This window comes from Pristiophorus japonicus, chromosome 3 (assembly GCF_044704955.1).
Source record: "Pristiophorus japonicus isolate sPriJap1 chromosome 3, sPriJap1.hap1, whole genome shotgun sequence".
In the NCBI taxonomy this organism is placed as follows: domain Eukaryota; kingdom Metazoa; phylum Chordata; class Chondrichthyes; family Pristiophoridae; genus Pristiophorus; species Pristiophorus japonicus.
Window position 1 is genome coordinate 208,182,199 of NC_091979.1, and position 27,000 is coordinate 208,209,198.

Genomic DNA, 27,000 nt, shown 5'->3' on the forward strand with positions numbered 1-27,000 from the left:
GAAAAATCGGAAATTAATTGTAAAAATTGAAGAAAGTAACAATCTGAAAAATTGCCAAAATTATAAACTTACTTCTTGAAAAAAATAGCTTTGTTTTAAATAAACTGTCATTTCAAATCGACTTGAGTCAGTATCAATATATGCACATCCCTACAGACTTGGAAATTGTTTTGAAAACGCGGCAAATGGAAAAGTAAAATAAGGGAAATGTATGGGAGAACAATGCTAAAAGGATCCCCTGGAGATGATCAGTTTGAAGTATACGGGTAAATCGGAGCAAAAACTAGTGATTTATGATTGAAGGTCAAAACGGCGCCCCCGGGGAGAGCGGGCAATCTGAACCCCAAATACACAAAATTAAAATAGAAATGACAAATAATGGGAAATGCCAGAAACTCAACAGAAACAAAAACAAAAATCCTGGAAAATGAAAAATATGTCAAAAAATGAATTAAAATTAAGCAAAACACGAACTCAATCGCAGAAATAATTAAACATGCTAAGAAAATTGGAATTGAGAAATATGGAAGTCAAAAATAAAGAATAAACACACAAATACATTTAAATCCCTCTGTTTCTCTGACTCAAATCGTTCAAGTGGACATTTTAAATTTGTAGAAACCATATTTACTCACATTACTAGCGGTATAAAAATGGGAAATTGTTCCCGAATTTACTGTCCTGAAGTCAAAACATAACAAACTAAGAAATAAAATAAATTGAAAAATTCTAAAACTAAAAAAGAAATTAGGTAAATCGAAAGGCTGTTATATATAAGCACGGAGTCATGGCCCAAAATATGTTTAATTTTTAAAAATTAACACATTAAAAAAATACTTTTAAAGATGAGAGTGAAGCATCCTAAAACAGGCATATTTTTGAATTCTTGCCATTTAACTTTGCTACTATTTGATAAAATGAATTCTGGAAACATTCCCTGTGTTTTAACAATGTAAACCATAGATGTGACTGAAGAACTGAGCACATTCCTGCTTAAAATGCATTATCTTCCAGAATAGTTTTTTAAATTTTAATTTGTCCTACTTTTAACACCTGGGAATGCCAGCTACAGTTATTTTGCTTAAATCAAGATCACAGAAAATGTTGAGAGATTCGCAAAAAAAAATGTAAAACATTGCAAGTATTTCTGAAAATGTTTTAAATATCACGAAAAATTCGTGAGAAATTGAAACAAAAACATCTTGGGAAATTAAAATCCAAATTATTTTCAGAAACAATAAAAATGTCAGAAATTAAAATAAAATATCAAAACATTCAGCGAAATTAAAATCACCAAAGTAATTTTTAGATTGAAAATTAACGGCTCTCAACCGATGTTTTACAATCCTTCCATTTGAAGGATTTGATTTGTTTCAGACTGACTCAGACCACTAGAGAGCGCTGTCACATTAACCATTGGACAAAAGGAAGCGAAACCAAAATCTATGGTCCACTTCTGTGCAGGAAACTGATCATTAAATGTAGGACTGATAAAGAATTGAATCAAAAAGAGCGAAACCCTTTTTCTCTGAGGTGTCACTCCAGCGGTGGGAAACTTGGGATTCGGTAGAATTCTAATATACTTAATTCCAAAAAGTGCATGAAACTGTACAATAAAATCGTTCGTCAGGAACGCGAACTCCTATTGCACATATTTTTTGAACCATTTGAGAATTTAATATTGACAGCACTTTCAGTTTGGTTATAAACGTCTGTTGTCACCTAATAATGTGTAGCGATTTGGGGGAGTAATGTTCTCTTTGCTTGAATCTGTTTATCTTGTGATTTACCTAATGCTGAAAGCAATATATAAAATCTCAGGCAGCGTGTGTGTTGCAAATTCACATAGAGCTAAACATCTGCACGTGCAAAATTAAAAATAGTTAGCAATTGGAATTGAGTGCCCCACTGTTCAGATAGGTTGTAGCGTTTGTCAGTTGCAAACTCATTCCCTATCAAAAGCACGGTTCGTCTGTTTACAAACTATCTTATCCATGTGTTGTGATAGTTGTTCGCGCCGGGATTTGCAAGGTAACTGTGCGTAGACTTGTGTGTACAAAGTGTGCGAGCACTTGCTATGCTATGCGCACGCTTGTCACACCTTGCTTCAGACGGGTAACTGACTGTCGATAGGATCCTTCTCATGTGTGCCTGCATAAGCCGCGAAAGGAAATCGTGGAGCCCGCAGTTTATCTAAAGGAAATGTAATACAATTTAAATAATACTCGGCTTTATTGTCAATGGAACTATACCCAAGTGTAAAGGCTGCATTACGGTTATGCATACAGTACATTAATTACCATAATAATTATTACATGCGTGAACCAATTATCTTGCGCCATTTTACACAGAAAGAAAATATCACTGTACTTTTATTAAATGCACAGCATAACGCCAATAAGAATTCAATGGACAGTTTCAAATTATAAACTAGTTGGAGATAAATGTGGTACATTATCAGACACCTTCCAGTGTATATCACATTTAAACGTACACTTGCGGTTTATGCATCTACATCTGCCGCCTGGTTTATAAGGTACACTTGTTACACTATGGGGACAGTCAATTCTTTATTTGCCAACTTTCGCACACTTGCTAAGCATGTAGTCCAGACGTTGCTTCGCCATGTCTTAGGTTCAATCAGCGACTATGTATCAGATAGCGATCATTGCAACAATGTAACAAACAGCAGTAGCAAAATATAACCCAGATCAATAAAGTAAGCCAAAAAAACAAAGTGGAAAACAAAGCAAACTACAATTCCCGGAATGCCATGCCAGTGTCTCAGGGGACAGAATTCTCTGATTGTCGTGGCGGCGGAGCCAATCAGTGGAGGCGCGGCAGGTGCCTGGGAGGGAAAGCAGCCAATGAGCGTGCGAGGGGGGCGGGGAGGGGGTCTGGGGTTGAATTTGTTAATGGCTGTGTGCATGTCGGGAGCAGGCGATCCAGCAGTTCGGGAGAGCGCTGCACTGGAGAGAGAGTGAGAGTGGGCAGAGGACTGATAAGAGAGTCCGGGCTCAAAACCCAGCGCACAGACAGCACTCTGCAACTTGTGAGAGACTTTAAAACAGATCACCGAGAGAGAGGCAACTAAAGCAAACAAAGTTGACACACTCACTTTCTAACGATACATTTGGTAGTCATGTAATTTTATACAGAACTGACTGACACAATCCCCCCCCCCCCCCCCGCAACAAAAAATAGAAACAAATCTGAGAGAAAATGAAGTTGGCGACGCTTCTCTTTGTGAGCTTGTCCTGTGCAACGCTGAAGGTGCAGGAAATAATTTCGCAGTCAGGTAGGTGACAGATTTACTTTCTTGTTTAGGCTTGTTATTCCCCCTTGCTCTGGCGCGTTGTTCTTTTCTGTTTGGCATAATATTTACCCTGTTTGTAAACTTGGATGAGGGAAAGTTTTGTTTCAGCCAGAGTTTGTTTTTGACTATATATAACCCCCCGCCCCCCAAACTCTCATTGAAATGGTTGTCAGTGTAGAAGTATTTGTGCCACACAAACCCCACGGTTACTAAGAGCCGCAGAAGTGTGGTAACAATTTGAATTGTCCCAAAAGCTCCCCGCTGTTGTTCCTTTCTGAAATCTTTTGTGTGACTCCCATAATTATGCGTGTTTGCGCCTTTCAGAAGCAGTTGAGCTTGACATGTAGTTTTTAGCTTGTGTGGATTTCTTATGTGGCAATGAACCGATGTTTGTCTGTCTGGGATTTCTTTTTTCTAGCGCTGGGACCTTAACATGGTTTGTAGGTGACCGAGGTTGAACAACTTTAGTCTAATGTACACGGCATTAAAAATAGTTGCAAAATGTACATCTGATGCAGGTGCAAGAGGTGAAAGTAACCGACAATTAGTATTATACGGAGGAAACTGCGATGAGTGCAACATGCTTCTTCATCTATCAATCAGTATACTCATTTATTATTTATACTTCATCACATTTCGAATAAGGTTTGAACATTGGTTGTAATCCGCTGCCAGACTTTGTGCCTAGTACTCCAGCAGCAGTCTGGAGGAGTTTGTTTTTGACATAAATATTTTCAATATAAACCCGGGACAACTTGAACCGAACTGCCAGAGGGCGACAAGATGTTGAGTGAATTGCTTTTAGATGAAGCAAATTAAGGAAACGAAGGGAGACAATCTGCTCGTCACATTATTAGACACGCTTGAAGTTAGATGAGAGTGGAATATTTTAAAGATGTTAATTCTCCAGAGGTGATGTGATGGGTCGCCTATGCTTTCGCGGGCAAGAGCACAAGACGAATTATTTAAGGGTTACCAAAGGTCGAGCTTTATTTCCTTGATCTCGCTTTGAAAAGTTTCTTATGGGTTATTTATCTAACAACACATTTAATTAAAAAATAACGAATTATAAGGGGGATTGCATAATTCAGTATTCGAAACACATTTGTGTACCATTGCTCTGTTTCTGACTTGGGTAAATTGTGTGACAATTATATGTCTGGTACTGACAGTGTAACGGTATGCAGCTTGCAGCTGTCGTTTTAATGTATTTAATTCGACCAGCAAGCCCATTAAACAAAGGTTAGCACATATTAGCATGGAGATATCAACAAAAAATAGGAAAATGAAGCGTCTTCACAAACAGCATCGGTTCGTCTAGCAGGTTTGGGGATCTGTTAAATCAGACGGCTCTTTGTTTTGAAAAGAGCCTGAAAACGGGAGAGACGCGGCCGGTTTTAATCTTCGCCTCTTGCTATCAAAAGGAAAGACCTATAGTAGCAAACCTTGAAAGCCTCCTGCCGGACAGTCGCTGTTCTTTTGTAATATGGGACTGGATACATTAACCATCCAAACGCACAGTGTCAAACCACATTTCGCCATGTCCTTTTGCCACTCCACACTATATCGCAGAGTTGCGGAGTATTTGAGATGACGCCTCGGCCACCCAGATGCGTTCACAATGTGACCCGGGAAAGATGTAGAGTTGCACGCCTACCTGTATCAGTCTAGGTCCTGTGACTGATACCGATCAAGAATTCCGCAGCGCTGTCCACTATTGGCAGTCCATTGAAGAGACGCTTTGGTCGCCTCGCTGTGAATTTGCAGGGATATGCTGTAGCTCCGTCTCCTATCCAACACCGGATCCCCTTCACACATCCCTCATATTTCCCGGTACCGTTTCATCCTCCCTCCTTTGTTTTTTTCTCCCTTCACCGGCTTGGTGTAATACTGCTCACCCCGGATGCCAGCTTTTCCTTGTTTCCCGCACCTCACTGTGTTTAACGCCTGTTATCGCTCTTCTCTCATTCTGTCGCTGCTTTTAGTCTAATCCTCCCCACCCCGCGCCACACACAGTATATGATTCAGAAATCCACATGATGAATTTCTTCCCAGCGGCGGGAACCCAGGCTAGATTTATTCCGCATGGACAGACCCTAATCAATATGCCTTACAATTGCCCCCCCCCTCCTACCCCCGCAAGTACAAGCGATTCAAGGCCAGCAACGATTTATATGGAAAAAAATTGTTTCGGGATCGATTGGTACTTGTCAACACTTCCTGGTGTACAAGCAGTGCCCGGGGAGCGGCCCCGCTGACCCTTGGCGCATGGGAAATTGATGGATGGGTTCAAGCAGAGAAATTAGCTTTTCTCAGCCTCACTGCTCGCTGTAGCATCTGATAGTCACGGATGATAAGTCTGCACAATTATTAAAATACAGAATACGCCGCCTTCAGATGGACACATGGTGCTACATTAACCCCGCTACCAGACACTACACACTAAAAACAAAAGCCTGTTTATTGTATGATCCATCATGACTTCTGTAAATGTATCCATAGTTAGTTTTATTTGACTCCGACTACCTATTTGCTCGGTCCGGGAGATGCAGAGACGCAGTTAATGTACGGCAAAGATGTGATGAGCAAATCTGCGAGAAGATTTCGAATAGTTTCGGCTGGGTGGATTAAGGTGGAGCTGCCCGGTGCTGGCATTTAGCTGTTAGCTCGACCACCGGGCCCGTGCTGAGGATCCCGAACTGTTACAATTCTTGTCAATTGCAAACTACTTTTTTTCTCTAAGAACTGTGAAACGGCCAAGCAGACCAACGCCACGATTGACAGGATAAACAGAAGCCATTGGATGGTATTCCTTGTGCAATCATTTGGGAAACGGGCGATTGGGAACTGTATTACTGATGTTTAGAATTAACGTTTTTGAAGTGGTTCAGTGCTGTTGCCGTTGCAAGGGTTAATAAACTAGCAGAAATCATAATTCGATTTTAAAATGAAGAGTTAAGATCAGGAGGACAATCCCTAGCTTAGCATCCACAGGAAGGGACTGGTCACAGTGTCCAAATGGTTTTCTTGCTGAATCTTGGGGAAATAAACACACGGGACAAATGCACCAGCTGCTGAGCAGGACATGCATATCACCGAGCACTGGCATGCTCCATTTATGTTTAAATATACTGGTTGGAGTCCTGTACACTTCTCAAACGAAATATACTAGCAAATATTATACTGCACTCAATATTTAAGAAGCCCGTGGTTCCACGAGTACATAATATGCAAAATATGCTGTGCATGTAGTTCCACTGTGCTGCTGCATCTATCCCACAGCCTTGCACTGGTTACCCTGGTTGGAATGTGGACCTGCGGATGACGCCTTTGATGTCGCCGCCTGTCTCCAGGTAACCAGGGACGCCGGCTCTACGCCACGTGACGCGCCTGAGTCGAGGCGGTTTGGGAAGATATTGTCCGAAAGTACCCAATGCAGCGCCAAGAGACAGACGTGCAGTGTTTAAATGTGGGATTCGCCGCTGGCTGGGGAATGGTCAGCGCGGTGGTTGGGCGTCCATTTGCAATAGCGCCCGATGAAATCCCCCTGAAGCCCCAAAGCCCACGCCACCCCTGGCTGGCTACAGAATGAAGGGGAGATTGTCCTTTTCAACACGCCTGTGGCTTTTTTGGTGGGGTGGGGGGGGGGGGGGGGGTGGGAGAGAGAGAGAGAGAGAATGGACCAAAGCAGTCCGCTGCCAATGCAACAGCAGAACCGGGATCATTTTAAAACGAGTAACACATCGCGTTGCATCGGGAAGCACGCTGCAATTCTACACCCCCAGGTAAACAGACCGCGGATATTCCTTGCTCAGCTTCCAGACTGAGCTGGTGTACGAACGGTGGAGGTTAAATGACCCTAACTATTCAAAGTTTGGATTGCAGTCAATAACACCAGCAGGGACTGCACTGACATGGTGTCAACGGCTATCAGCATCTGATAATACACTGCATGGACATCAGACCATTGCTGCTTTTTTGTGTATTATTGTTGCTATAGATTATACACTCTCTTTCTGTATAATGTGTGTGTACAAATAAGTGCACACAGTGCAGTTTAGAGAAATCTACACATCTTTTTACGGAAGTGTGCCTACATGTACGTAACTAAACAAATCTTGATAAATATTTCAAATCAGGAGTTTAAACATTGCAAAATAAGCAAGCTATAAATTGCCCTTTTCCAAATGGTTCTGTACTTTCAATAAATCTCGAGTAAGGAGAGAGTGTCCAGAAAAGGCAGAGTAGGAATTGACTTTCTCCAGCCGAGGGTGCAGCAAAAAATGTTTTTTAAACATTTCCATAATTCTGAAAGGGCAATGATCGTGATATCATTGTACGGCTCTCCTTTTGACGCCGATAAAAGTTTAATTGATTTTTTTTATTACCCGCCAGGCACTGGGTGTGAAATTGACGAAGCTTGAATAACGATCCACATAAACCCCTGACAGCTTTTCCCGCGAAATCTGACAACGAGGGAGAGAGAAAGTGTTACAAGGGGTTGATTTCACTCGGATCAATCGGTCATTTAAAGTTCAATAGTCTGGTCGTGTGTGCCAGAATCATTCTCAGAGCTAATTACAAAGATCAGAGTTGAAGCACAGGACTGTATTAATACCCTCCCCAGCTCCCAGCAGCAGACTGTGTGCCCTCTGCCACAACACGTTGTAAATTCTAGGGACCTTTGATCGCCTTTTAAAGTAATTATTTGTAATCGAAGTGTCTCTGCAGTGAAACGAGAGCGTCAGTGAGGCTCAAAGATCAGCTAATCTTTCCTCTATTATTTTAAGATTAAAAAAACAAGATTTTTTTGGTGGAATATAATATCTTGGATTACAAGTTGATCAAAACGTGATTTTATGCTTTAAAGCGTAATTGCATTGAGGGGGAATTGTTTTGGGGGGAAAAAAGTTATCTCCTTTTTAATGAAAATGAGCAATATCTAGAATGATACAGCACAGAAGTGGGCCTTTCGGCCCAGCATGCATGTGCTGGCTCTTTGAACGATCTGTCGAATTAGTCCCACTCTTTCCCCATAGTCATTTTGGCTCCTTTTCATGTATTTATCCAATTCCATTTGAAAGTTGCTATTGTATCTGCTTCCACCATCATTTCAGGCAGAGCATTCCAGATCGTAACAACTGGCTGCGTAAAAAAATCTTCTCATCACCCCCTTTCTTTTTTTGTCAATTATCTTCAATCTCTTAAACCCTCAGGTAACCGACCTTCCTCCCAGTGCAAACAGTCTCCCCCGATCTACTCCATCAACCTCCTACCCTTCCCCCTTCCTCCCTTCCGTAATTTTGAACACCTCTATTAAATCGCCACTTAATCTTTTCTGCTGCGAGGAAAGCACCCCCAGCTTCTCTAATCTCTCCATATAATTGATATCCCTCATCCCTGGAACCATTTATACATATGCACACTTTAACATCTCGTAGATATAATGATTTGTTTGAAAAAAAATGTTGCTTTCCCTCTCACTTTGGTCATCTTTGCTGTGATCATAAGTGATGCTGTGTCACCTTTTGATTTTATTCCCCCCTCTCCCTTTCCCCAGCCACTTGCGAGCTTAATGCGATAGCCTAGAAATTGCTCTGCATCCGACAGAGAGTGAGATATTATGTCGAATTGTTTCTTAAATGGCTGCGTGTAGCAGTGACCTGTAATAAATAGCCCGCCAATGAGAAATGGCAGCTGTGGGGGCTCATTCACCTTGCATTCATGCAGAAATAACGGCGCCGCCTTTCCACAGCCTGAAAAGAGGAGCTGACCTTGGTTAACACTCATTTTCACAGAGAGACAGAGAACGAGTTACCACCACCAGTGCAATTGCCGGTTTTAGACCGTGACGCGAAGACGGAAAGTTGGAGTTTAAGGGGTTGGTACTCAGAGTTCTCAGCTGACCCTGCCATTTGTGAAATAAAACGTTACCAGAGATGCAAGCTTCTCAAATGCCACATACTGAGCAAGGTTCATCCTGTCGTTTTTAATTCTGTTAACAGTTTAAACAAAAGAAGCACCGACCGGATAGGTTCAATTATTTGAGACCAGTGTGCTCTTTGTGGAAACATATTTGTGCATATCTTCGGTACTTTAATGGCATAATGTTGAGTTCTAATTTAACACAGTTTTTCAATAGCACAGCCTTCGCCTGATCAGTTCTGATGGAAGGATTGCATAATTCGGCCCTTTTAAAGCTCATTTATTGAGGGAGGGTGAAGGTATCACTGCGTATAGTTTCAGGATAGATTATCTGTGGTAATCTGTTATCATTTTGTTCAAAAGTTCCCTCTAAATTAATGCTGTTGAAAGGAAAATACTGCCTGAGTGCTTGTGTTGTGGGCTTGAGGCACTTGGAGTACTTTCCCACGGTAGCGTAACAAAACCTACACCCAGAGCAGCATTCTCATTCAATAATGATGTTCATCCTTCGGAGTGACTTCACCAAATGTACAACTCTTCGACTTGTTTTATTTGCAGTTTTCTCCCCAGGAAAAATAGCGATATAGGTAAGGGGTAAATGTATAATCTCTCTATTAGTACAATCAACCCCTGTTTGATTTGCAGCAGTTAGACGAGAAGAAAGGCAGTCCTGAAAGTTTTGCAGTCTGGGCAACATCTAACCGCACAGCGAGGAGGGATCCTGTTAAAACCACGGGCATTTTACAGATTCCAAATGACTAGACCGAGTGACAATTCCGTATCAATGGGAAATGCTGATCGTGGGCCACCAGTAATGATTCACACAGGGACAATCAAAACCATTTTAACCTTCTATAATATACCACAGCTTTAAACAATAAGCATCGTGATTCCAGAGTCAATGGGAGAAAATTAAAAGAGACCCTCCCTCCCACCCTTTAAAATAATCTGATGTATCAAATCTATGATATAATGTATTGTTTGTGACTCACTTACAAAACCCTCCTTAATAGCACATGTGTGGTCCCCAAAAGCAGCATTCTATTGGGACTGGTTGTACCTTGTAATAATGGAATCGCAATTCCATTTTTTTAAAAGCGTGCACAGTTGGCCATGTTGTCATTTTACTGAACTAAATTACATAGCTCATGAAAACAAATAATTCAGTTTAACTAAGGCCAGAACCTTGAGAATTCTTAAGTTGTGTTCTGTCAATCGGTTGATAAAATATATTCGCTTCAGGATATGATTTGATGTCTATGTGTTAGACATTGCATATGGGAACTCTTTATTTCTGCTATATAAGGTACCAGAATCTGGGAATTGCATCAATCAAGGTGAAGATTCACAAATTATCTGAATTGAATATTTTAGATTTTAGATTTTGGTACCAGAAATGGGCTTCAATCTACAAAGGCAAGCCTTAAAACAAGGGTGGAAAACAGAACACACAGTAGTCATTTTGTTTAGCCTGATGTGGAACAAAGTGCATATTCAGATTGCTTCTTATCAGCATGCAGTGATTTTGACTGAGATGCAGACTTCAAATGTGTAGAATGAAACAACATTGCTCTGTTCCAAGGAGTATAATGGTCTTGTATTTACAGCTGCCTCACATTACAATTGCCATCTGCGAACATTACCGTCTTTTATATTATTTGAAATAAATGTTAAAGAGCTTAGTTAAAAAAACACCGCTACTCTTTTTTTGCAAATGTAGAAAATTATAATTAATTAAACCCTTTCTATAACACTGAAGAGTCTTGCGGAGACTGATTTACAGCGAATGATCTATCAGCATAAACTATTGAGTTTGTGATGTAATAGAGAGTCTTCGAGATACCGAGCGGTCACGGTGCATAAAATACCTGGAAGACGTGCTGAACATTTCTGTCGGTGCAGACATAGGAAAACTGTGTTTCTAAATGTGATCATTGCTTACGAAATGAAAGTTGTCAGGTCTTTGAAACATGCTTAAGCTATCTTCATCCGGAGCAGCGTGTAAAGGTAACTGATGCCACAGAAATCATTGATATAGTTGCTGAGATGTAGGGTGAGTGGACCCCTTGTGAAATCGTCTATCTTTACACAGAACACAGGGAAGCGATCGATTTTTTGAAACAATCTTCGGAAGAGCTGCTGACATTTTTTTAATGTGGACCCACCATATTCCCCCCGCCCCCTGCTCTGGCACTAACCGTGTCGAAACGCAAATATTGTCGTCTTAATCGCATTATTCTGCTTTTTGATCACAACAGTATTTGGCCGTCGAACGTGCTACAGTTCTTATTGTGTGGAAACAATTTTGTTTTTCGGTTCATTTTTATACAGTGAATGTTGGAAGGTGTGTGCAAGAATCTGTTGCCTCAATACCCCAGTAGTTACTGTACTTCATTAACTGGAGAGGATCACCAGATATTCATAAACTCCGTGTTTGAACAAAATGGACAGAGCAACTTTACACTTAGGCTCTGTCACAATTTATTTATTGAAGGTTAGCATTACTTCCAGCTTCACTCCACTGGACTACTCTGTCTATACCACAGTATATTATGTTCACCGGGCACTTTTACAATCCAGTACATACCACTAGCAGTGACTTTTAATAGCCTGCATTTGATGCACCATGTATACAGTAGGAATCTAGCTGAAGGAGATACACTGTAAGTATCCTTTAGCATCAGGCTTCACTAAAGTGTGTAACTGCGCTTAATTTAGTGCGAGGCGTTTATTTTTACTTCCACCTGCTGAAGCATCCCCGATGGCAAGGTGAACTTCTAACAAATGGGACAAGCAAATGATAATATGCTTCGGTGGATGTGGGCTTTTTTGGAAGGGGATTGCCTTGCAGTACTGTGGGTAACACTTGTTGTCAAATAACAATCCATTGCTCAGTAGCAAACTGATCCCATGGGAGTGTGTACTTGTAAGAGGGTACCTCAAGTAAAAGGGACAGAAGAAACATGGGCTCCTGCTATACAGTAAGCATAAATAACACGATCAGATCTCTCCATGGCCTCGTCCCTCCCTATCTCTGTAACCTCCTCCAACCCCATAACCCTCCGAGCAGCGCATTTGGAAAGCAGTGACAGGATCGGTCCAAGTCAGCATGGATTTATGAAAGGGAAATCATGCTTGACAAATCTTCTAGAATTTTTGGAGGATGTAACTAGTAGAATGGACAAGGGAGAACCAGTGGATGTGGTGTATTTGGACTTTCAAAAGGCTTTTGACAAGGTCCCACACAAGAGATTATTGTGCAAAATTAAAGCACATGGTATTGGGGGTAATGTAATGATATGGATAGAGAACTGGTTGGCAGACAGGAAGCAAAGATTAGGAATAAACGGGTCCTTTTCAGAATGGCAAGCAGTGACTAGTGGGGTGCCGCAGGGCTCAGTGCTGGTACCCCAGCTATTTACAATATACATTAATGATTTAGATGAAGGAATTGAATGTAATATCTCCAAGTTTGCAGATGACACTAAGCTGGGTGGCAGTGTGAGCTGTGAGGAGGATGCTAAGAGGCTGCAGGGTGACTTGGACAGGTTAGATGAGTGGACAACTGCATGGAAGATGCAGTATAATGTAGATAAATGTGAGGTTATCTACTTTGTGGCAAAAACAGGAAGGCAGAATATTATCTGAATACAGATTAGGAAAAGGAGAGGTGCAACGAGACCTGGGTGTCATGGTACATCAGTCATTGAAAGTTGGCATGCAGGTACAGCAGGTGGTGAAGAAGGCAAATGGCATGTTGGCCTTCATAGCTAGAGAATTTGAGTACAGGAGCAGGGAAGTCTTAATGCAGTTGTACAGGGCCTTGGTGAGGCCACATCTTGAATATTGTGTACAGTTTTGGTATCCTAATCTGAGGAAGGACATTCTTGCTATTGAGGGAGTGCAGCGAAGGTTCACCAGACTGATTCCCGGGATGGCAGGACTGACATGTGAAGAAAGACTGGATGAACTAGGCTTATATTCAAAGAAATTTAGAAGAATGAGAGGGGATCTCATTAGAAACATATAAAATTCTGACGGATTGGACAGGTTAGATGCAGGAAAATATTCCCGATGTTGAGGAAGTCCAGAACAAGGGGTCACATTCTGAGGATAACGGGTAAGCCATTTAGGACCGAGATGAGGAGAAACTTCTTCACTCAGAGAATTGTGGAATTCTCTACCACTGAAAGTTGTTTAGGCCAGTTTGTTAGATATATTCAAAAGTGAGTCAGATGTGGCCCTTACGGCTAAAGGGATCAAGGGGTATGGAGAGAAAGCAGGAATGGGGTACTGAAGTTGCATGATCAGCCATAATCATATTGAATGGTGGTGTAGGCACGAAGGGCCGAATGGCTTACTCCTGCACTATTTTCTATGAGATCTCTGCATTCCTCCAATTCGACCTCTTGTTCATCCCTGATTTTCAATCTCCGCCATTGGTGTCCATGCCTTCAGCTGCCTAGGCCCTAAGCTCTGGAATTCCTTCTCTGAACCTCTGTCTCACCTCCTTTAAGATGCTCCTTAAAACCTGCTTTCACCTGTCCTAGTGTCTTCTTATGTGGCTCGGTGTCAACTCTTTGATAATGCTCCTGTGAAGCACCTTGTGATGTTTTACTACATTAAAGTCACTATACAAATGCAAGTAGTTGTTGTTCTAGCCATAGAATTCTTCCAGGATTTTGGAGACAGACATTGTGTATTTGAATCAAGTGGTTATCACAGTGAGCTTACCAGCTTAATTTCACCAGGGCTTGTATTCACTGGAGTTCAGAAGAATGAGAGGGGACCTCATAGAAACATATAAAATTCTGACGGGGTTAGACAGGTTAGATGCAGGAAGAATGTTCCCAATGTTGGGGAAGTCCAGAACCAGGGGTCACAGTCTAAGGATAAGGGGTAAGCCATTTAGGACCGAGATGCGGAGGAACTTCTTCACCCAGAGAGTGGTGAACCTGTGGAATTCTCTACCACAGAAAGTTGTTGAGGCCAATTCACTAAATATATTCAAAAAGGAGTTAGATGAGGTCCTTACTGCTAGGGGGATCAAGGGGTATGGCGAGAAAGCAGGAATGGGGTATTGAAGTTGAATGTTCAGCCATGAACTCATTGAATGGCGGTGCAGGCTAGAAGGGCCGAATGGCCTACTCCTGCACCTATTTTCTATGTTTCTATGTCTATCAAAAATGATACACAGACTGTTGCAGACAGACGTTTGAATCCTGTGTACTGTGACGAGTGCAGTCGGTAACTCTTTTGTTTGTAGGCTGCAGTGTGGTCAATAGTTTAGGTGGCCTTTTTAAGAATGAAAATGGGAGGGGGTGTGGGAGGAGAGAGAAAAGATCAAACTGTGTATTGCTGCCAATTTTACAACTGAATGTTGTTAAAAGCTGTGAAGAAACACCCCATATTTGATTTTAGAGTCAGCTGGAATAGAAAAAGCATGACACACAATGCACTTTCCTTTTGTTGGCTTTAAGGTTATGGTAGACTGTTTTCAATCATTACTGAAATAACAGGTTATCATTCTAGCAGCAGAAAATGGTTGGCTTGAAGGGCCTATAATGAGCATCTGTGTGATAAGCTAAATCTAGAAAATTGGATGGAGGTGGTGGGTGATTGTGGGCTGTCTTATCCTCAAAAGTTGAATACCTTTTACTTGTATATGCTATTTTTAAGTATACTGGTAAACCTCTTGTGGCATTTTCACAGGTACTCTCGGACTGGAACGCGGTTGGGATGATTAGGTCACTTTAAAGTCGTTGCTTTAAATAAACAAATAAGCTACTTACAATCTGCTGCAGCCAATCAGAGGGGCAGTTGTAACGGCTTGTAAATTTGAGGGTTCAGCTTTTACGCCACTGAGTGGCTTTTTTTTAATGACTGTTTTACATCTGTAAAGTCCAAAGCATAACTAAGACCACCTATTTCCACCTCCGTAACATCGCCCGTCTCTGCCCCTGCCTCAGCTCATTTGCTGCTGAAGCCCTCATCCATGCCTTTGTTATCTATAAACTTGACTATTCTCATGCACACCTGGCTGGCATCTCACATTCTACCCTACGTAAACTAGAGGTGATCCAAAACTCGGCTGCCCATGTCCTAACTCGCACCAAGTCCCACTCACCCATCACCCCAGTACTCACTGACCTACATTGGCTCCCAGTCAAGCAACGCCACGATTTCAAAAATCTCATCCTTGTTTTTAAATCCCTCCATGGCCTTGCCCCTCCCTATCTCTGTAATCACTTGCAGCCCCACTACCCCCTGCGATGTCTGCACTTCTTTAATTCTGCCCTTTTGAGCATCCTGATTATAATCGCTTAACCACTGGTGGCTGAGCCTTCTGTTGCCTCGACACTAAGCTCTGGAACTCCCTGCCTGAAACTCTCCGCCTCTCTACCTCTCTTTCCTCCTTTAAGACGCAACTTAAAAACAACCTCTTTGGCCCAGCGTTTGGTCACCTGCCCTAATTTCTCCTTATGTGGCTCGGTGTCAAATTTTCTTTTTGTCTCATAATACTCCTGTGAAGTATCTTGGGATGTTTCACTACGTTAAAGGTGCTATATAAATACAAGTTGTTGTTGTTGTTGTGGTCTGGTGTGTGGTGGGCATGTGCTAAATACAAGACTACTTACTATGTACTTCTGGATTTGTTGAATGTTTGTCATCTATTGCAGGCTTACTCAACCTGTGGCTGTAGCACAGTTGTGTGAAGTCGTAGCCAGTAGGATTCAAGTCTTCAGGAAGGAGGGGAAAAGATTCGCTAAAGAAAAACATTATAGTTCAGCCACCGGCCATTTTAGAAAAAAAGTAGTTGTCGTTCTGGACATTTCTGAAGCTTTTAGGAAGGTCTCGTCTGTTCTGCAGCAATTGCTAAGGCAATGGCTGCATTCCATTTGGTTTGGCAGAGTTCTCTAATCACTAGCGGATGAAAAATGAAGAGAAGAGAAGAGGTTATGCAGCTGATAAACATTTCCATCTATTATCTACATTTGGCTCCATTATAGAAATGCCCAGAGCAGACAGCTATCACAGTTGTGATTGTTACTGATGAGCCATCTGTTCTGAAAGGAGATCGTAACATTATTTAAAGTTGGTAATTGAAAAAAAAAGGCTGCCCAGTTTTCTCCTCCCCTCTCCTGAAAGCACTAACTCTCACTGGACTACGGGCTCCACAGGTGCCAGCTGCACTATGTCAAGTGGCCATTATTCACTGGTGAGTGTCAAGAGTAGAGGGCATCGCCAGCGAGCATTTCCCTGACCTCACCCAAAGTCCACAGGTGTACTCTTGAGAGTCACAAGAGCACCAAGGCCAACCATAACATCCCTACCAGCCCCAGAGAATTGGTCATTTTTATTGCATTTCCTCATTGTCTTCTTCTTAGCTCAAGTGTTCATGCTATGGAGAATTGCAGACTGGAACATTGCAATTTTTACCACAGGAGTAGCATCATTTGATGGTGGGTCTCTTTTCTAAAGGGATCAGAGCTGCATTAATTTCAGCAACTCAGAATTCACTGAGAGAAATGCTACAGAGAAAGGCCAAACTGCTGCATACTGCGGCGAAAGAAGTAACCTTTTTTAATCCCGCATGTGTTCAAATTGTAATTGAGAGTTCAAGGATGCACCAGAACAGGCTTTCCAGTAATTTCCAAATGCAAATAGAATGTACTGGATAATGGGAAAAGAAAAACATAGATCAGAAATTCAGATTAATGTGTCAGCAACTGCATGAGATAAGCTCATGGTATACTCATAACACAGATTGCCATATAAATTGGAAAATTGTCATCCTTCACGAGTGCCTACTGATGGTATGAAGATGGTTTTACTACTCTCTGTACCATGGAACCTGAGCAGAACACTTGGAAACACTGATCTCCATCAGATGAGTATTCTGTCTAGAGTGGCATACATTTGAACAACTGCAGCTCTCAAATTCAACATGTCACCAATACATATCCAATAGAAACATAGAAACATAGAAACATAGAAAATAGGTGCAGGAGTAGGCCATTCGGCCCTTCGAGCCTGCACCGCCATTTAATGAGTTCATGGCTGAACATGCAACTTCAGTACCCCATTCCTGCTTTCTCACCATACCCCTTGATTCCCCTAGTAGTAAGGACTTCATCTAACTCCTTTTTGAATATATTCAGTGAACTGGCCTCAACAACTTTCTGTGGTAGAGAATTCCACAGGTTCACCACTCTCTGGGTGAAGAAATTCCTCCTCATCTCGGTCTTAAATGGCTTACCCCTAATCCTTAGACTGTGTCCCCTGGTTCTGGACTTCCCCAACATTGGGAACATTCTTCCTGCATCTAACCTGTCTAACCCCATCAGAATTTTAAACGTTTCTATGAGGTCCCCTCTCATTCTTCTGAACTCCAGTGAATACAAGCCCAGTTGATCCAGTCTTTCTTGATAGGTCAGTCCCGCCATCCCGGGAATCAGTCTGGTGAACCTTCGCTGCACTCCTTCAATAGCAAGAATGTCCTTCCTCAGGTTAGGAGACCAAAACTGTACACAATACTCCAGGTGTGGCCTCACCAAGGCCCTGTACAACTGTAGCAATACCTCCCTGCCCCTGTACTCAAATCCCCTCGCTATGAAGGCCAACATGCCATTTGCTTTCTTAACCGCCTGCTGTACCTGCATGCCAACCTTCAATGACTGATGTACCATGACACCCAGGTCTCTTTGCACCTCCCCTTTTCCTAATCTGTCACCATTCAGATAATAGTCTGTTTCTCTGTTTTTACGACCAAAGTGGATAACCTCACATTTATCCACATTATACTTCATCTGCCATGCATTTGCCCACTCACCTAACCTATCCAAGTCGCTCTGCAGCCTCATAGCATCCTCCTCGCAGCTCACACAGCCACCCAACTTAGTGTCATCCGCAAATTTGGAGATACTACATTTAATCCCCTCGTCTAAATCATTAATGTACAGTGTAAACAGCTGGGGCCCCAGCACAGAACCTTGCGGTACCCCACTAGTCACTGCCTGCAATTCTGAAAAGTCCCCATTTACTCCTACTCTTTGCTTCCTGTCTGACAACCAGTTCTCAATCCATGTCAGCACACTACCCCCAATCCCATGTGCTTTAACTTTGCACATTAATCTCTTGTGTGGGACCTTGTCGAAAGCCTTCTGAAAGTCCAAATATACCACATCAACTGGTTCTCCCTTGTACACTGTACTGGAAACATCCTCAAAAAATTCCAGAAGATTTGTCAAGCATGATTTCCCTTTCACAAATCCATGCTGACTTGGACCGATCATATCACCTCTTTCCAAATGCACTGCTATGACATCCTTAATAATTGATTCCATCATTTTACCCACTACCGATGTCAGGCTGACCGGTCTATAATTCCCTGTTTTCTCTCTCCCTCCTTTTTTAAAAAGTGGGGTTACATTGGCTACCCTCCACTTGATAGGAACTGATCCAGAGTCAATGGAATGTTGGAAAATGACTGTCAATGCATCCACTATTTCCAAGGCCACTTCCTTAGGTACTCTGGGATGCAGTCCATCAGGCCCTGGGGATTTATCGGCCTTCAATCCCATCAGTTTCCCCAACACAATTTCCCGACTAATAAGGATTTCCCTCAGTTCCTCCTCCTTACTAGACCCTCCGACCCCTTTTATATCCGGAAGGTTGTTTGTATCCTCCTCAGTGAATACCGAACCAAAGTACTTGTTCAATTGGTCCGCCATTTCTTTGTTCCCCGTTATGACTTCCCCTGATTCTGACTGCAGGGGACCTACGTTTGTCTTTACTAACCTTTTTCTCTTTACATATCTATAGAAACTTTTGCAATCCGTCTTAATGTTCCCTGCAAGCTTCTTCTCGTACTCCATTTTCCCTGCCCTAATCAAACCCTTTGTCCTCCTCTGCTGAGTTCTAAATTTCTCCCAGTCCCCGGGTTCGCTGCTATTTCTGGTCAATTTGTATGCCACTTCCTTGGCTTTAATAATATCCCTGATTTCCCTTGATAGCCACGGTTGAGCACCTTCCCTTTTTTATTTTTACGCCAGACAGGAATGTACAATTGTTGTAGTTCATCCATGCGGTCTCTAAATGTCTGCCATTGCCCATCCACAGTCAATCCCTTCAGTATCATTCGCCAATCTATTCTAGCCAATTCACGCCTCATACCTTCAAAGTTACCCTTCTTTAAGTTCTGGACCATGGTCTCTGAATTAACTGTTTCATTCTCCATCCTAATGTAGAATTCCACCATATTATGGTCACTCTTCCCCAAGGGGCCTCGCACAACGAGATTGCTAATTAATCCTCTCTCATTACACAACACCCAGTCTAAGATGGCCTCCCCCCTAGTTGGTTCCTCGACATATTGGTCTAAAAAACCATCCCTTATGCACTCCAGGAAATCCTCCTCCACCGTATTGCTTCCAGTTTGGTTAACCCAATCTATGTGCATATTAAAGTCACCCATTATAACTGCTGCACCTTTATTGCGCGCACCCCTAATTTCATGTTTGATGCCCTCCCCAACATCACTACTACTGTTTGGAGGTCTGTACACAAATCCCACTAACGTTTTTTGCCCTTTGGTATTCTGCAGCTCTACCCATATAGATTCCACATCGTCCAAGCTAATGTCCTTCCGAACTATTGCCTTAATTTCCTCCTTTACCAGCAATGCTACCCCACCTCCTTTTCCTTTTATTCTATCTTTCCTGAATGTTGAATACCCCTGGATGTTGAGTTCCCAGCCCTGATCATCCTGGAGCCACGTCTCCGTAATCCCAATCACATCATATTTGTTAACATCTATTTGCACAGTTAATTCATCCACCTTATTGCGGATACTCCTTGCATTAAGACACAAAGCCTTCAGGCTTGTTTTTTTAACACCCTTTGTCCTTTTAGAATTTTGCTGTACAGTGGCCCTTTTTGTTCTTTGCCTTGGGTTTCTCTGCCCTCCACTTTTCCTCATCTCCTTTCTGTCTTTTGCTTTTGCCTCCTTTTTGTTTCCCTCTGTCTCCCTGCATTGGTTCCCATCCCCCTGCCATATTAGTTTAAATCCTCCCCAACAGCACTAGCAAACACTCCCCCTAGGACATTGTTTCCGGTCCTGCCCAGGTGCAGACCGTCCGGTTTGTACTGGTCCCACCTCCCCCAGAACCGGTCCCAATGCCCCAGGAATTTGAATCCCTCCCTGCTGCACCACTGCTCAAGCCACGTATTCATCTGCGCTATCCTGCGATTCCTACTCTGACTATCACGTGGCACTGGTAGCAATCTCGAGATTACTACTTTTGAGGTCCTACTTTTTAATTTAGCTCCTAGCTCCTTAAATTTGTTTCGTAGGACCTCATCCCTTTTTTTTACCTATGTCGTTGGTACCAATGTGCACCACGACAACTGGCTGATCTCCCTCTCTTTTTAGAATGTCCTGCACCCGCTCCGAGACATCCTTGACCCTTGCACCAGGGAGGCAACATACCATCCTAGAGTCTCGGTTGCGGCCGCAGAAACGCCTATCTATTCCCTTTACAATTGAATCCCCTATCACTACCGCTCTCCCACTCTTTTTTCTGCCCTCCTGTGCAACAGAGCCAGCCACGGTGCCATGAACTTGGCTGCTGCTGCCCTCCCCTGATGAGTCATCCCCCTCAACAGTACCCAAAGCAGTGTATCTGCTTTGCAGGGGAATGACCACAGGGGACTCCTGCACTACCTTCCTTGCACTGCTCTTCCTGTTGGTCTTCCATTCCCTATCTGGCTGTGGACCCTTTCCCTGTGGTACGACCAACTCGCTACACGTGATACTCACGTCATTCTCAGCATCGTGGATGCTCCAGAGTGAATCCACCCTCAGCTCCAACTCCGCAACGTGGACCGTCAGGAGCTGGAGGTGGATACACTTCCTGCACACATAGTCGACAGGGACACTGGAGTCATCCCTGAGTTCCCACATGGTACAGGAGGAGCATAACACCCGACCGAGCTCTCCTGTCATGACTTAACCCTTAGATACACTTAAATTGGCAACAACAATGTTAAAAGTTACTCACTGATATAGAAGAGAAAAAAGAAAAACTACTCACCAATCCAGCCAATCACTTACCCTCTTGGCTGTGACGTCACCTTTTGATTTCTTTCTACTTCTTTTTTGCCTTCTCCCTGTAGCTGCACCGGCTCGCCTTTTATAGGCCTCACCAACGGACCTCCTCGACGCTGCTCCCGACTACCACCGACGCTGGGCCCCGGACTCCCTGCTGTGCCTTTTATAGGCCTCTCCACGCACCTCTTCGACGCTGCTCCCGACTGCCGCCGACGCTGGGCCCCGGACTCCCTGCTGTGCCTTTTATAGGCCTCTCCACGCACCTCCTCGACGCTGCTCCCGACTGCCAGCGACGCTGGGCCCCGGACTCCCTGCTGTTCCATTTATAGGCCTCTCCACGCACCTCCTCGACGCTGCTCCCGACTGCCGCCGACGCTGGGCCCCGGACTCCCTGCTGTGCCTTTTATAGGCCTCTCCATAGACAACCCTTATAAAGTGCCACCTTTCCTTCTGTTGTGCAAAAAACCTCCAAGTTACTCCTTCCTTTTATAAAATGGGGTACGGTAACATCGTGGTTATGTTACTAGACTAATAATCCAGAGGCTTAGACTAATAATCCGGAGAGAAGTGAGTTCAAATCCCACCACGGCAGCTGGGGAATTTAAATTCAGTTAATTAAATCAAACTGGAAATAAAAAGCTCCATAAGAAATAGGAGCAGGAGTAGGCCATCTGGCCCTTCGAGCCTGCTCCGCCATTCAATAAGATCATGGCTGATCTGATCTTGGCCTCAACTCCACTTCCATGCCCTCTCCCCATAACCTTCAACTCCCTTATCCTTCAAAAATCTGTCTATCTCCACCTTAAATATATTCAATGACCCAGCCTCCACAGCTCTCTGAGGCAGAGAATTCCATAATTTACAACCCTCAGTGAAGAGATTCTTCCTCATTTCCATTTTAAATGGGCGACCCTTTATTCTGACACTATGCCCCCTAGTTCTAGATTCCCATGTGAGAGGAAACATCCTCTCTGTATCTACCTGTCACGCCCCCTCAGAATCTTATACTTTTCAATAAGATCACCTCTCGGTCTTCTAAACTCCAATGAGTATAGGCCCAACCTGCTCAACCTTTCTTCATATGACAACCCCTTAATCTCAGGAATCAACCTTGTGAACCTTCTATGAACTGCCTCCAACTCAAGTATATCCTTGCTTAAATAAAGAGACCAGCACTGTATGCAGTACTCCAGGTTTGGTCTCACCAACACCCTGTACAGTTGTAGCAGGACTTCCTTATTTTTATACTCCATTCTCCTTGCAATAAAGCCAACATTCCATTTACTTTCCTAATTACTTGCTGTACCTGCATGCTAACTTTCTGAATATCATGTGCAAGGACCCCCAGATCCCTCTGAACCGTAGAATTTTGTAATCTCTCCCCATTTAAATAATAATTTGCATTTCTATTTTTCCGAACAAAGTGGATAACCTCACAATTTCCCACATTATACTCCATCTGCCAAATTTTTGCCCACTCACTTAGCCTATCTATACCCCTTTGCAGATTTTTTTGTGTCCTCTTCACAACATGGTTTCCCACCTATCTTTGTATCATCAGCAACTTTGGCTACGTTACACTCAGCCTCTTCACCCAAGTCATTAATATAGATTCTAAATAGTTGAGGCCCCAGCACTGATCCCTGTGGCATCCCACTAGTTACTGTTTGCCAACCTGAAAATTACCCATTTATCCCGACTCTCTGTTTTCTGTTTGTTAGCCAATCCTCTATCCATGCTAATATATTTCCTGCAATCCCTTGAGCTTTTATCTTGTGGAGTAACTTCTTATGTGACACCTTATCGAATGCCTTCTGGAAATCCAAATACGCGAAATCTACTGGTTTCCCTTTATCTAACCTGCTCGTTACATCCTCAAAGAATTCCAGCAAATTTGTCAAACATGATTTCTCTTTCAAAAATCCATGCTAACTCTGCTTGACTGCATTATGCTTTTCAAAATGTCCTGATATTACTTCCTTAATAATGGACTCCAGCACTGACAGATGTTAGGCTAACTGGTCTATAGTTTCCTGCTTTCTGTCTCCCTCCTTTCTTAAATAGGGGTGTTACATTCGTGGTTTTCCAACCCGCTGGGACCTCTCCAGAATCCAAGGAATTGTGGTAGATTACAACCAAAGCATTCACTATCACTGCAGACTGTAGTTTGCAAACATAGACATAGAAAACATAGAAAATAGGTGCAGGAGTAGGCCATTTGGCCCTTTGAGCCTGCACCGCCATTCAATATGATCATGGCTGATCATTCAACCTCAGTATCCCACCCCAGCCTTCTCTCCATATCCGTGATCCCTTTAGCCATAAGGGCCACATCTAACTCCCTTTTGAATATGTCCAATTAACTGGACTCAACAACTTTCTGTGCCAGAGAATTCCACAGGTTCACAACTCTCTGGGTGAAAAAGTTTTGTCTCATCTCGGTCCTATATGGCTTACCCCTTATCCTTAGACTGTGTCCCCTGCTTCTGGACTTCCCCAACATCGGGAACATTCTTCCTGCATCTAACCTGTCCAGTCCCGTCAGAATTTTATATGTTTCTATGAGATTACCTCTCATTCTTCTCAATTCCAGTGCGTATAAGCCTAGCCGATCCAGTCTTTCCTCATATGTCAGTCCTGCCATCCCGGGAATCAGTCTGGTGAACCTTCGCTGCACTCGCTCAATAGCAAGAATGTCCTTCCTCAGATTAGGAGACCAAAACTGCGCACAATACTCAAGGTTTGGTCTCACCAAGACCCTGTACAACTGCAGCAAGACCTCCCTGCTCCTATACTCAAATTCCCTTGCTATGAAGGCCAGCATGCCATTTGCCTCCTTTACTGCCTGCTATACCTGCATGCCTACCTTCAATGACTGATGTACCATGACACCCAGGTCTTGTTGCACCTCATCTTTTACGAATCTGTCACCATTCAGATATAATCTACCTTCCTGTTTTTGCCACCAAAGTGGATAACCTTACATTTATCCACATATTACTGCATCTGCCATGCATTTGCCCATTCACCTAACCTGTCCAAGCCCCCCTGCAGCCTCTTAGCATCCTCCCCGCAGCTCGCATTGCCAGCTTAATGTCATCTAGAAACTTGCAGGTCATAAGGTCCAGGGGGCTTGACCACCTTTAGTCCCATTAGTCCCATTTAGTCCCCTTATGCTTTTTCTCTAGTGATAGTGATTGTTTTAAGTCCCCACCCACCGCCCATCCACAGCAGCTCCTTGATTATCAATTTTTGTGATGCTTTTAGTGTCTTCTACCATGAAGATCGATACAAAATATTTGTTCAAAGACTCTGCCATTTCCCTGTTTCCCATTATTAATTCCCCAGTCTCATCCTCTAAGGGCCCAACATTTGCTTTAGCTACTCTCTTCCTTATTATATACCTGTACAAGCGCTTACTGTCTGTTTTAATATTTTTTGCCAGTTTCCTCTCATAAACTATCTTCGCTCTCTTTATCATTTTTTTAGTCGTCCTTTGCTGGTTTCTAAAAAATTCCCAATCCTCTGGCCTTCCACTATTCTTCGCAACATTATATGCCTTTGTTTTCAACTTGATACCATCCTTTACTTCCTGAGTTAGCCATGGATGGTTCATCCTTCTCTTAAAGTCTTTCTTTCCTCACTGGAATATATCTTTGCTGAGAATTATGAAATATCTCCTTAAAATGTTTGCCACTGGTTATCTACCGTCTCACCCTTTAATTTATTTTCCCAGTCCACTTTAGCCAACTCTGCCTTCATATATTTGTAATTGCCTTTATTTAAGTTCAGGACACTAGTTTGAGACATAGCTTTCTCACCCTCAAACTCAATTTGAAATTCTACCATGCTATGATCACTCTTCCCAAGAGAATCTTTTACTATGAGATCATTAATTAATCCTGTCTCATTACACATTACCAGATCTAAAATAGCATGCTCCCTGGTTGGTTCCACAATGTATTCTAAGAAACCATCCTGCATACACTCTATGAACTCTTCCTCAAGGCTACCTCAAAGCTAGTATCAGTAATAAGAACATAAGAACATAAGAATTAGGAACAGGAATAGGCCATCTAGCCCCTCGAGCCTGTTCCGCCATTTAATAAGATCATGGCTGATCTGGTCGTGGACTCAGCTCCACTTACCCGCCCTCTCCCCGTAACCCTTAATTCCCTTATTGGTTAAAAATCTATCTATCTTTGACTTGAAAACATTCAATGAGCTAGCCTCAACTGCTTCCTTGGCAGAGAATTCCACAGATTCACAACCCTCTGGGAGAAGAAATTCTTTCTCAACTCGGTTTTAAATTGGCGCCTCCGTATTTTGAGGCTGTGCCCCCTAGTTCTAGTCTCCCCTACCAATGGAAACAACCTCTCTGCCTCTATCTTGTCTATCCTTTTCATGATTTTAAATGTTTCTATAAGATCACCCCTCATCCTTCTGAACTCCAAGGAGTAAAGACCCAGTCTACTCAATCTATCATCATAAGGTAACCCCCTCATTTCTGGAATCAGCCTAGTGAATCGTCTCTGTACCCCTTCCAAAGCTAGTATATCCTTCCTTAAGTAAGGTGACCAAAACTGCACGCAGTACTCCAGGTGCGGCCTTACAGTTGCAGCAAGACCTCCCTGCTTTTGTACTCCATCCCTCTCGCAATGAAGGCCAACATTCCATTTGCCTTCCTGATTACCTGCTGCACCTGCAAACTAACCTTTAGGGATTCATGCACAAGGACCCCCAGGTCCCTCTGCACCACAGCATGTTGTAATTTCTCCCCATTCAAATAATATTCCCTTTGATTGGTTTTTTTCCCAAGGTGGATGACCTCACACTTTCCAACATTGTATTCCATCTGCCAAACCTTAGCCCATTCGCTTAACCTATCCAAATCTCCTTGCAACCTCTCTGAGTCCTCTACACAACCCGCTTTCCCACTAATCTTAACGTCATCTGCAAATTTTGTTGCACTACACTCTGTCCCCTCTTCTAGGTCATCTATGTATATTGTAAACAGTTGTGGTCCCAGCACTGATCCCTGTGGCACACCTCTAACCACTGATTTCCAACCGGAAAAGGACCCATTTATCCCGACTCTCTGTTTTCTGTTCGCCAGCCAATTCTCTATCCATGCTAATACATTTCCCCTGACTCCGCGTACCTTTATCTTCTGCAGTAATCTTTTGTGTGGCACCTTATCGAATGCCTTTTGGAAATCTAAATACACCACATCCATCGGTACACCTCTATCCACCATGCTCGTTATATCCTCAAAGAATTCCAGTAAGTTAGTTAAACATGATTTCCCTTTCATGAATCCATGCTGCGTCTGCTTGATTGCACTATTCCTATCTAGATGTCCCGCTATTTCTTCCTTAATGATAGTTTCAAGCATTTTCCCCACTACAGATGTTAAACTAACCGGCCTATAGTTACCTGCCCCCTTTTTTAAACAGAGGCGTTACATTAGCTGCTTTCCAATCTGCTGGTACCTCCCCAGAGTCCAGAGAATTTTGGTAGATTATAACGAATGCATCTGCTATAACTTCCGCCATCTCTTTTAATACCCTGGGATGCATTTCATCAGGACCAGGGGACTTGTCTACCTTCAGTCCCATTAGCCTGTCCAGCACTACCCCGCTAGTGA

The 27,000-nt window shown here is 43.0% G+C and overlaps 1 protein-coding gene across 1 annotated transcript in view; it reads left to right on the forward strand.

Moving 5' to 3' along the window:
• Positions 1 to 3,222: 3,222 nt before the first annotated feature.
• LOC139255129 (receptor tyrosine-protein kinase erbB-4-like) overlaps positions 3,223 to 27,000 on the forward strand; it is a 1,872,364-nt gene continuing 1,848,586 nt past the window's right edge. The window contains exon 1 of the mRNA XM_070873872.1: positions 3,223 to 3,298. Within this exon, the coding sequence (XP_070729973.1) occupies positions 3,223 to 3,298 (76 nt within the window). The remainder of the gene's footprint in view (positions 3,299 to 27,000) is intronic.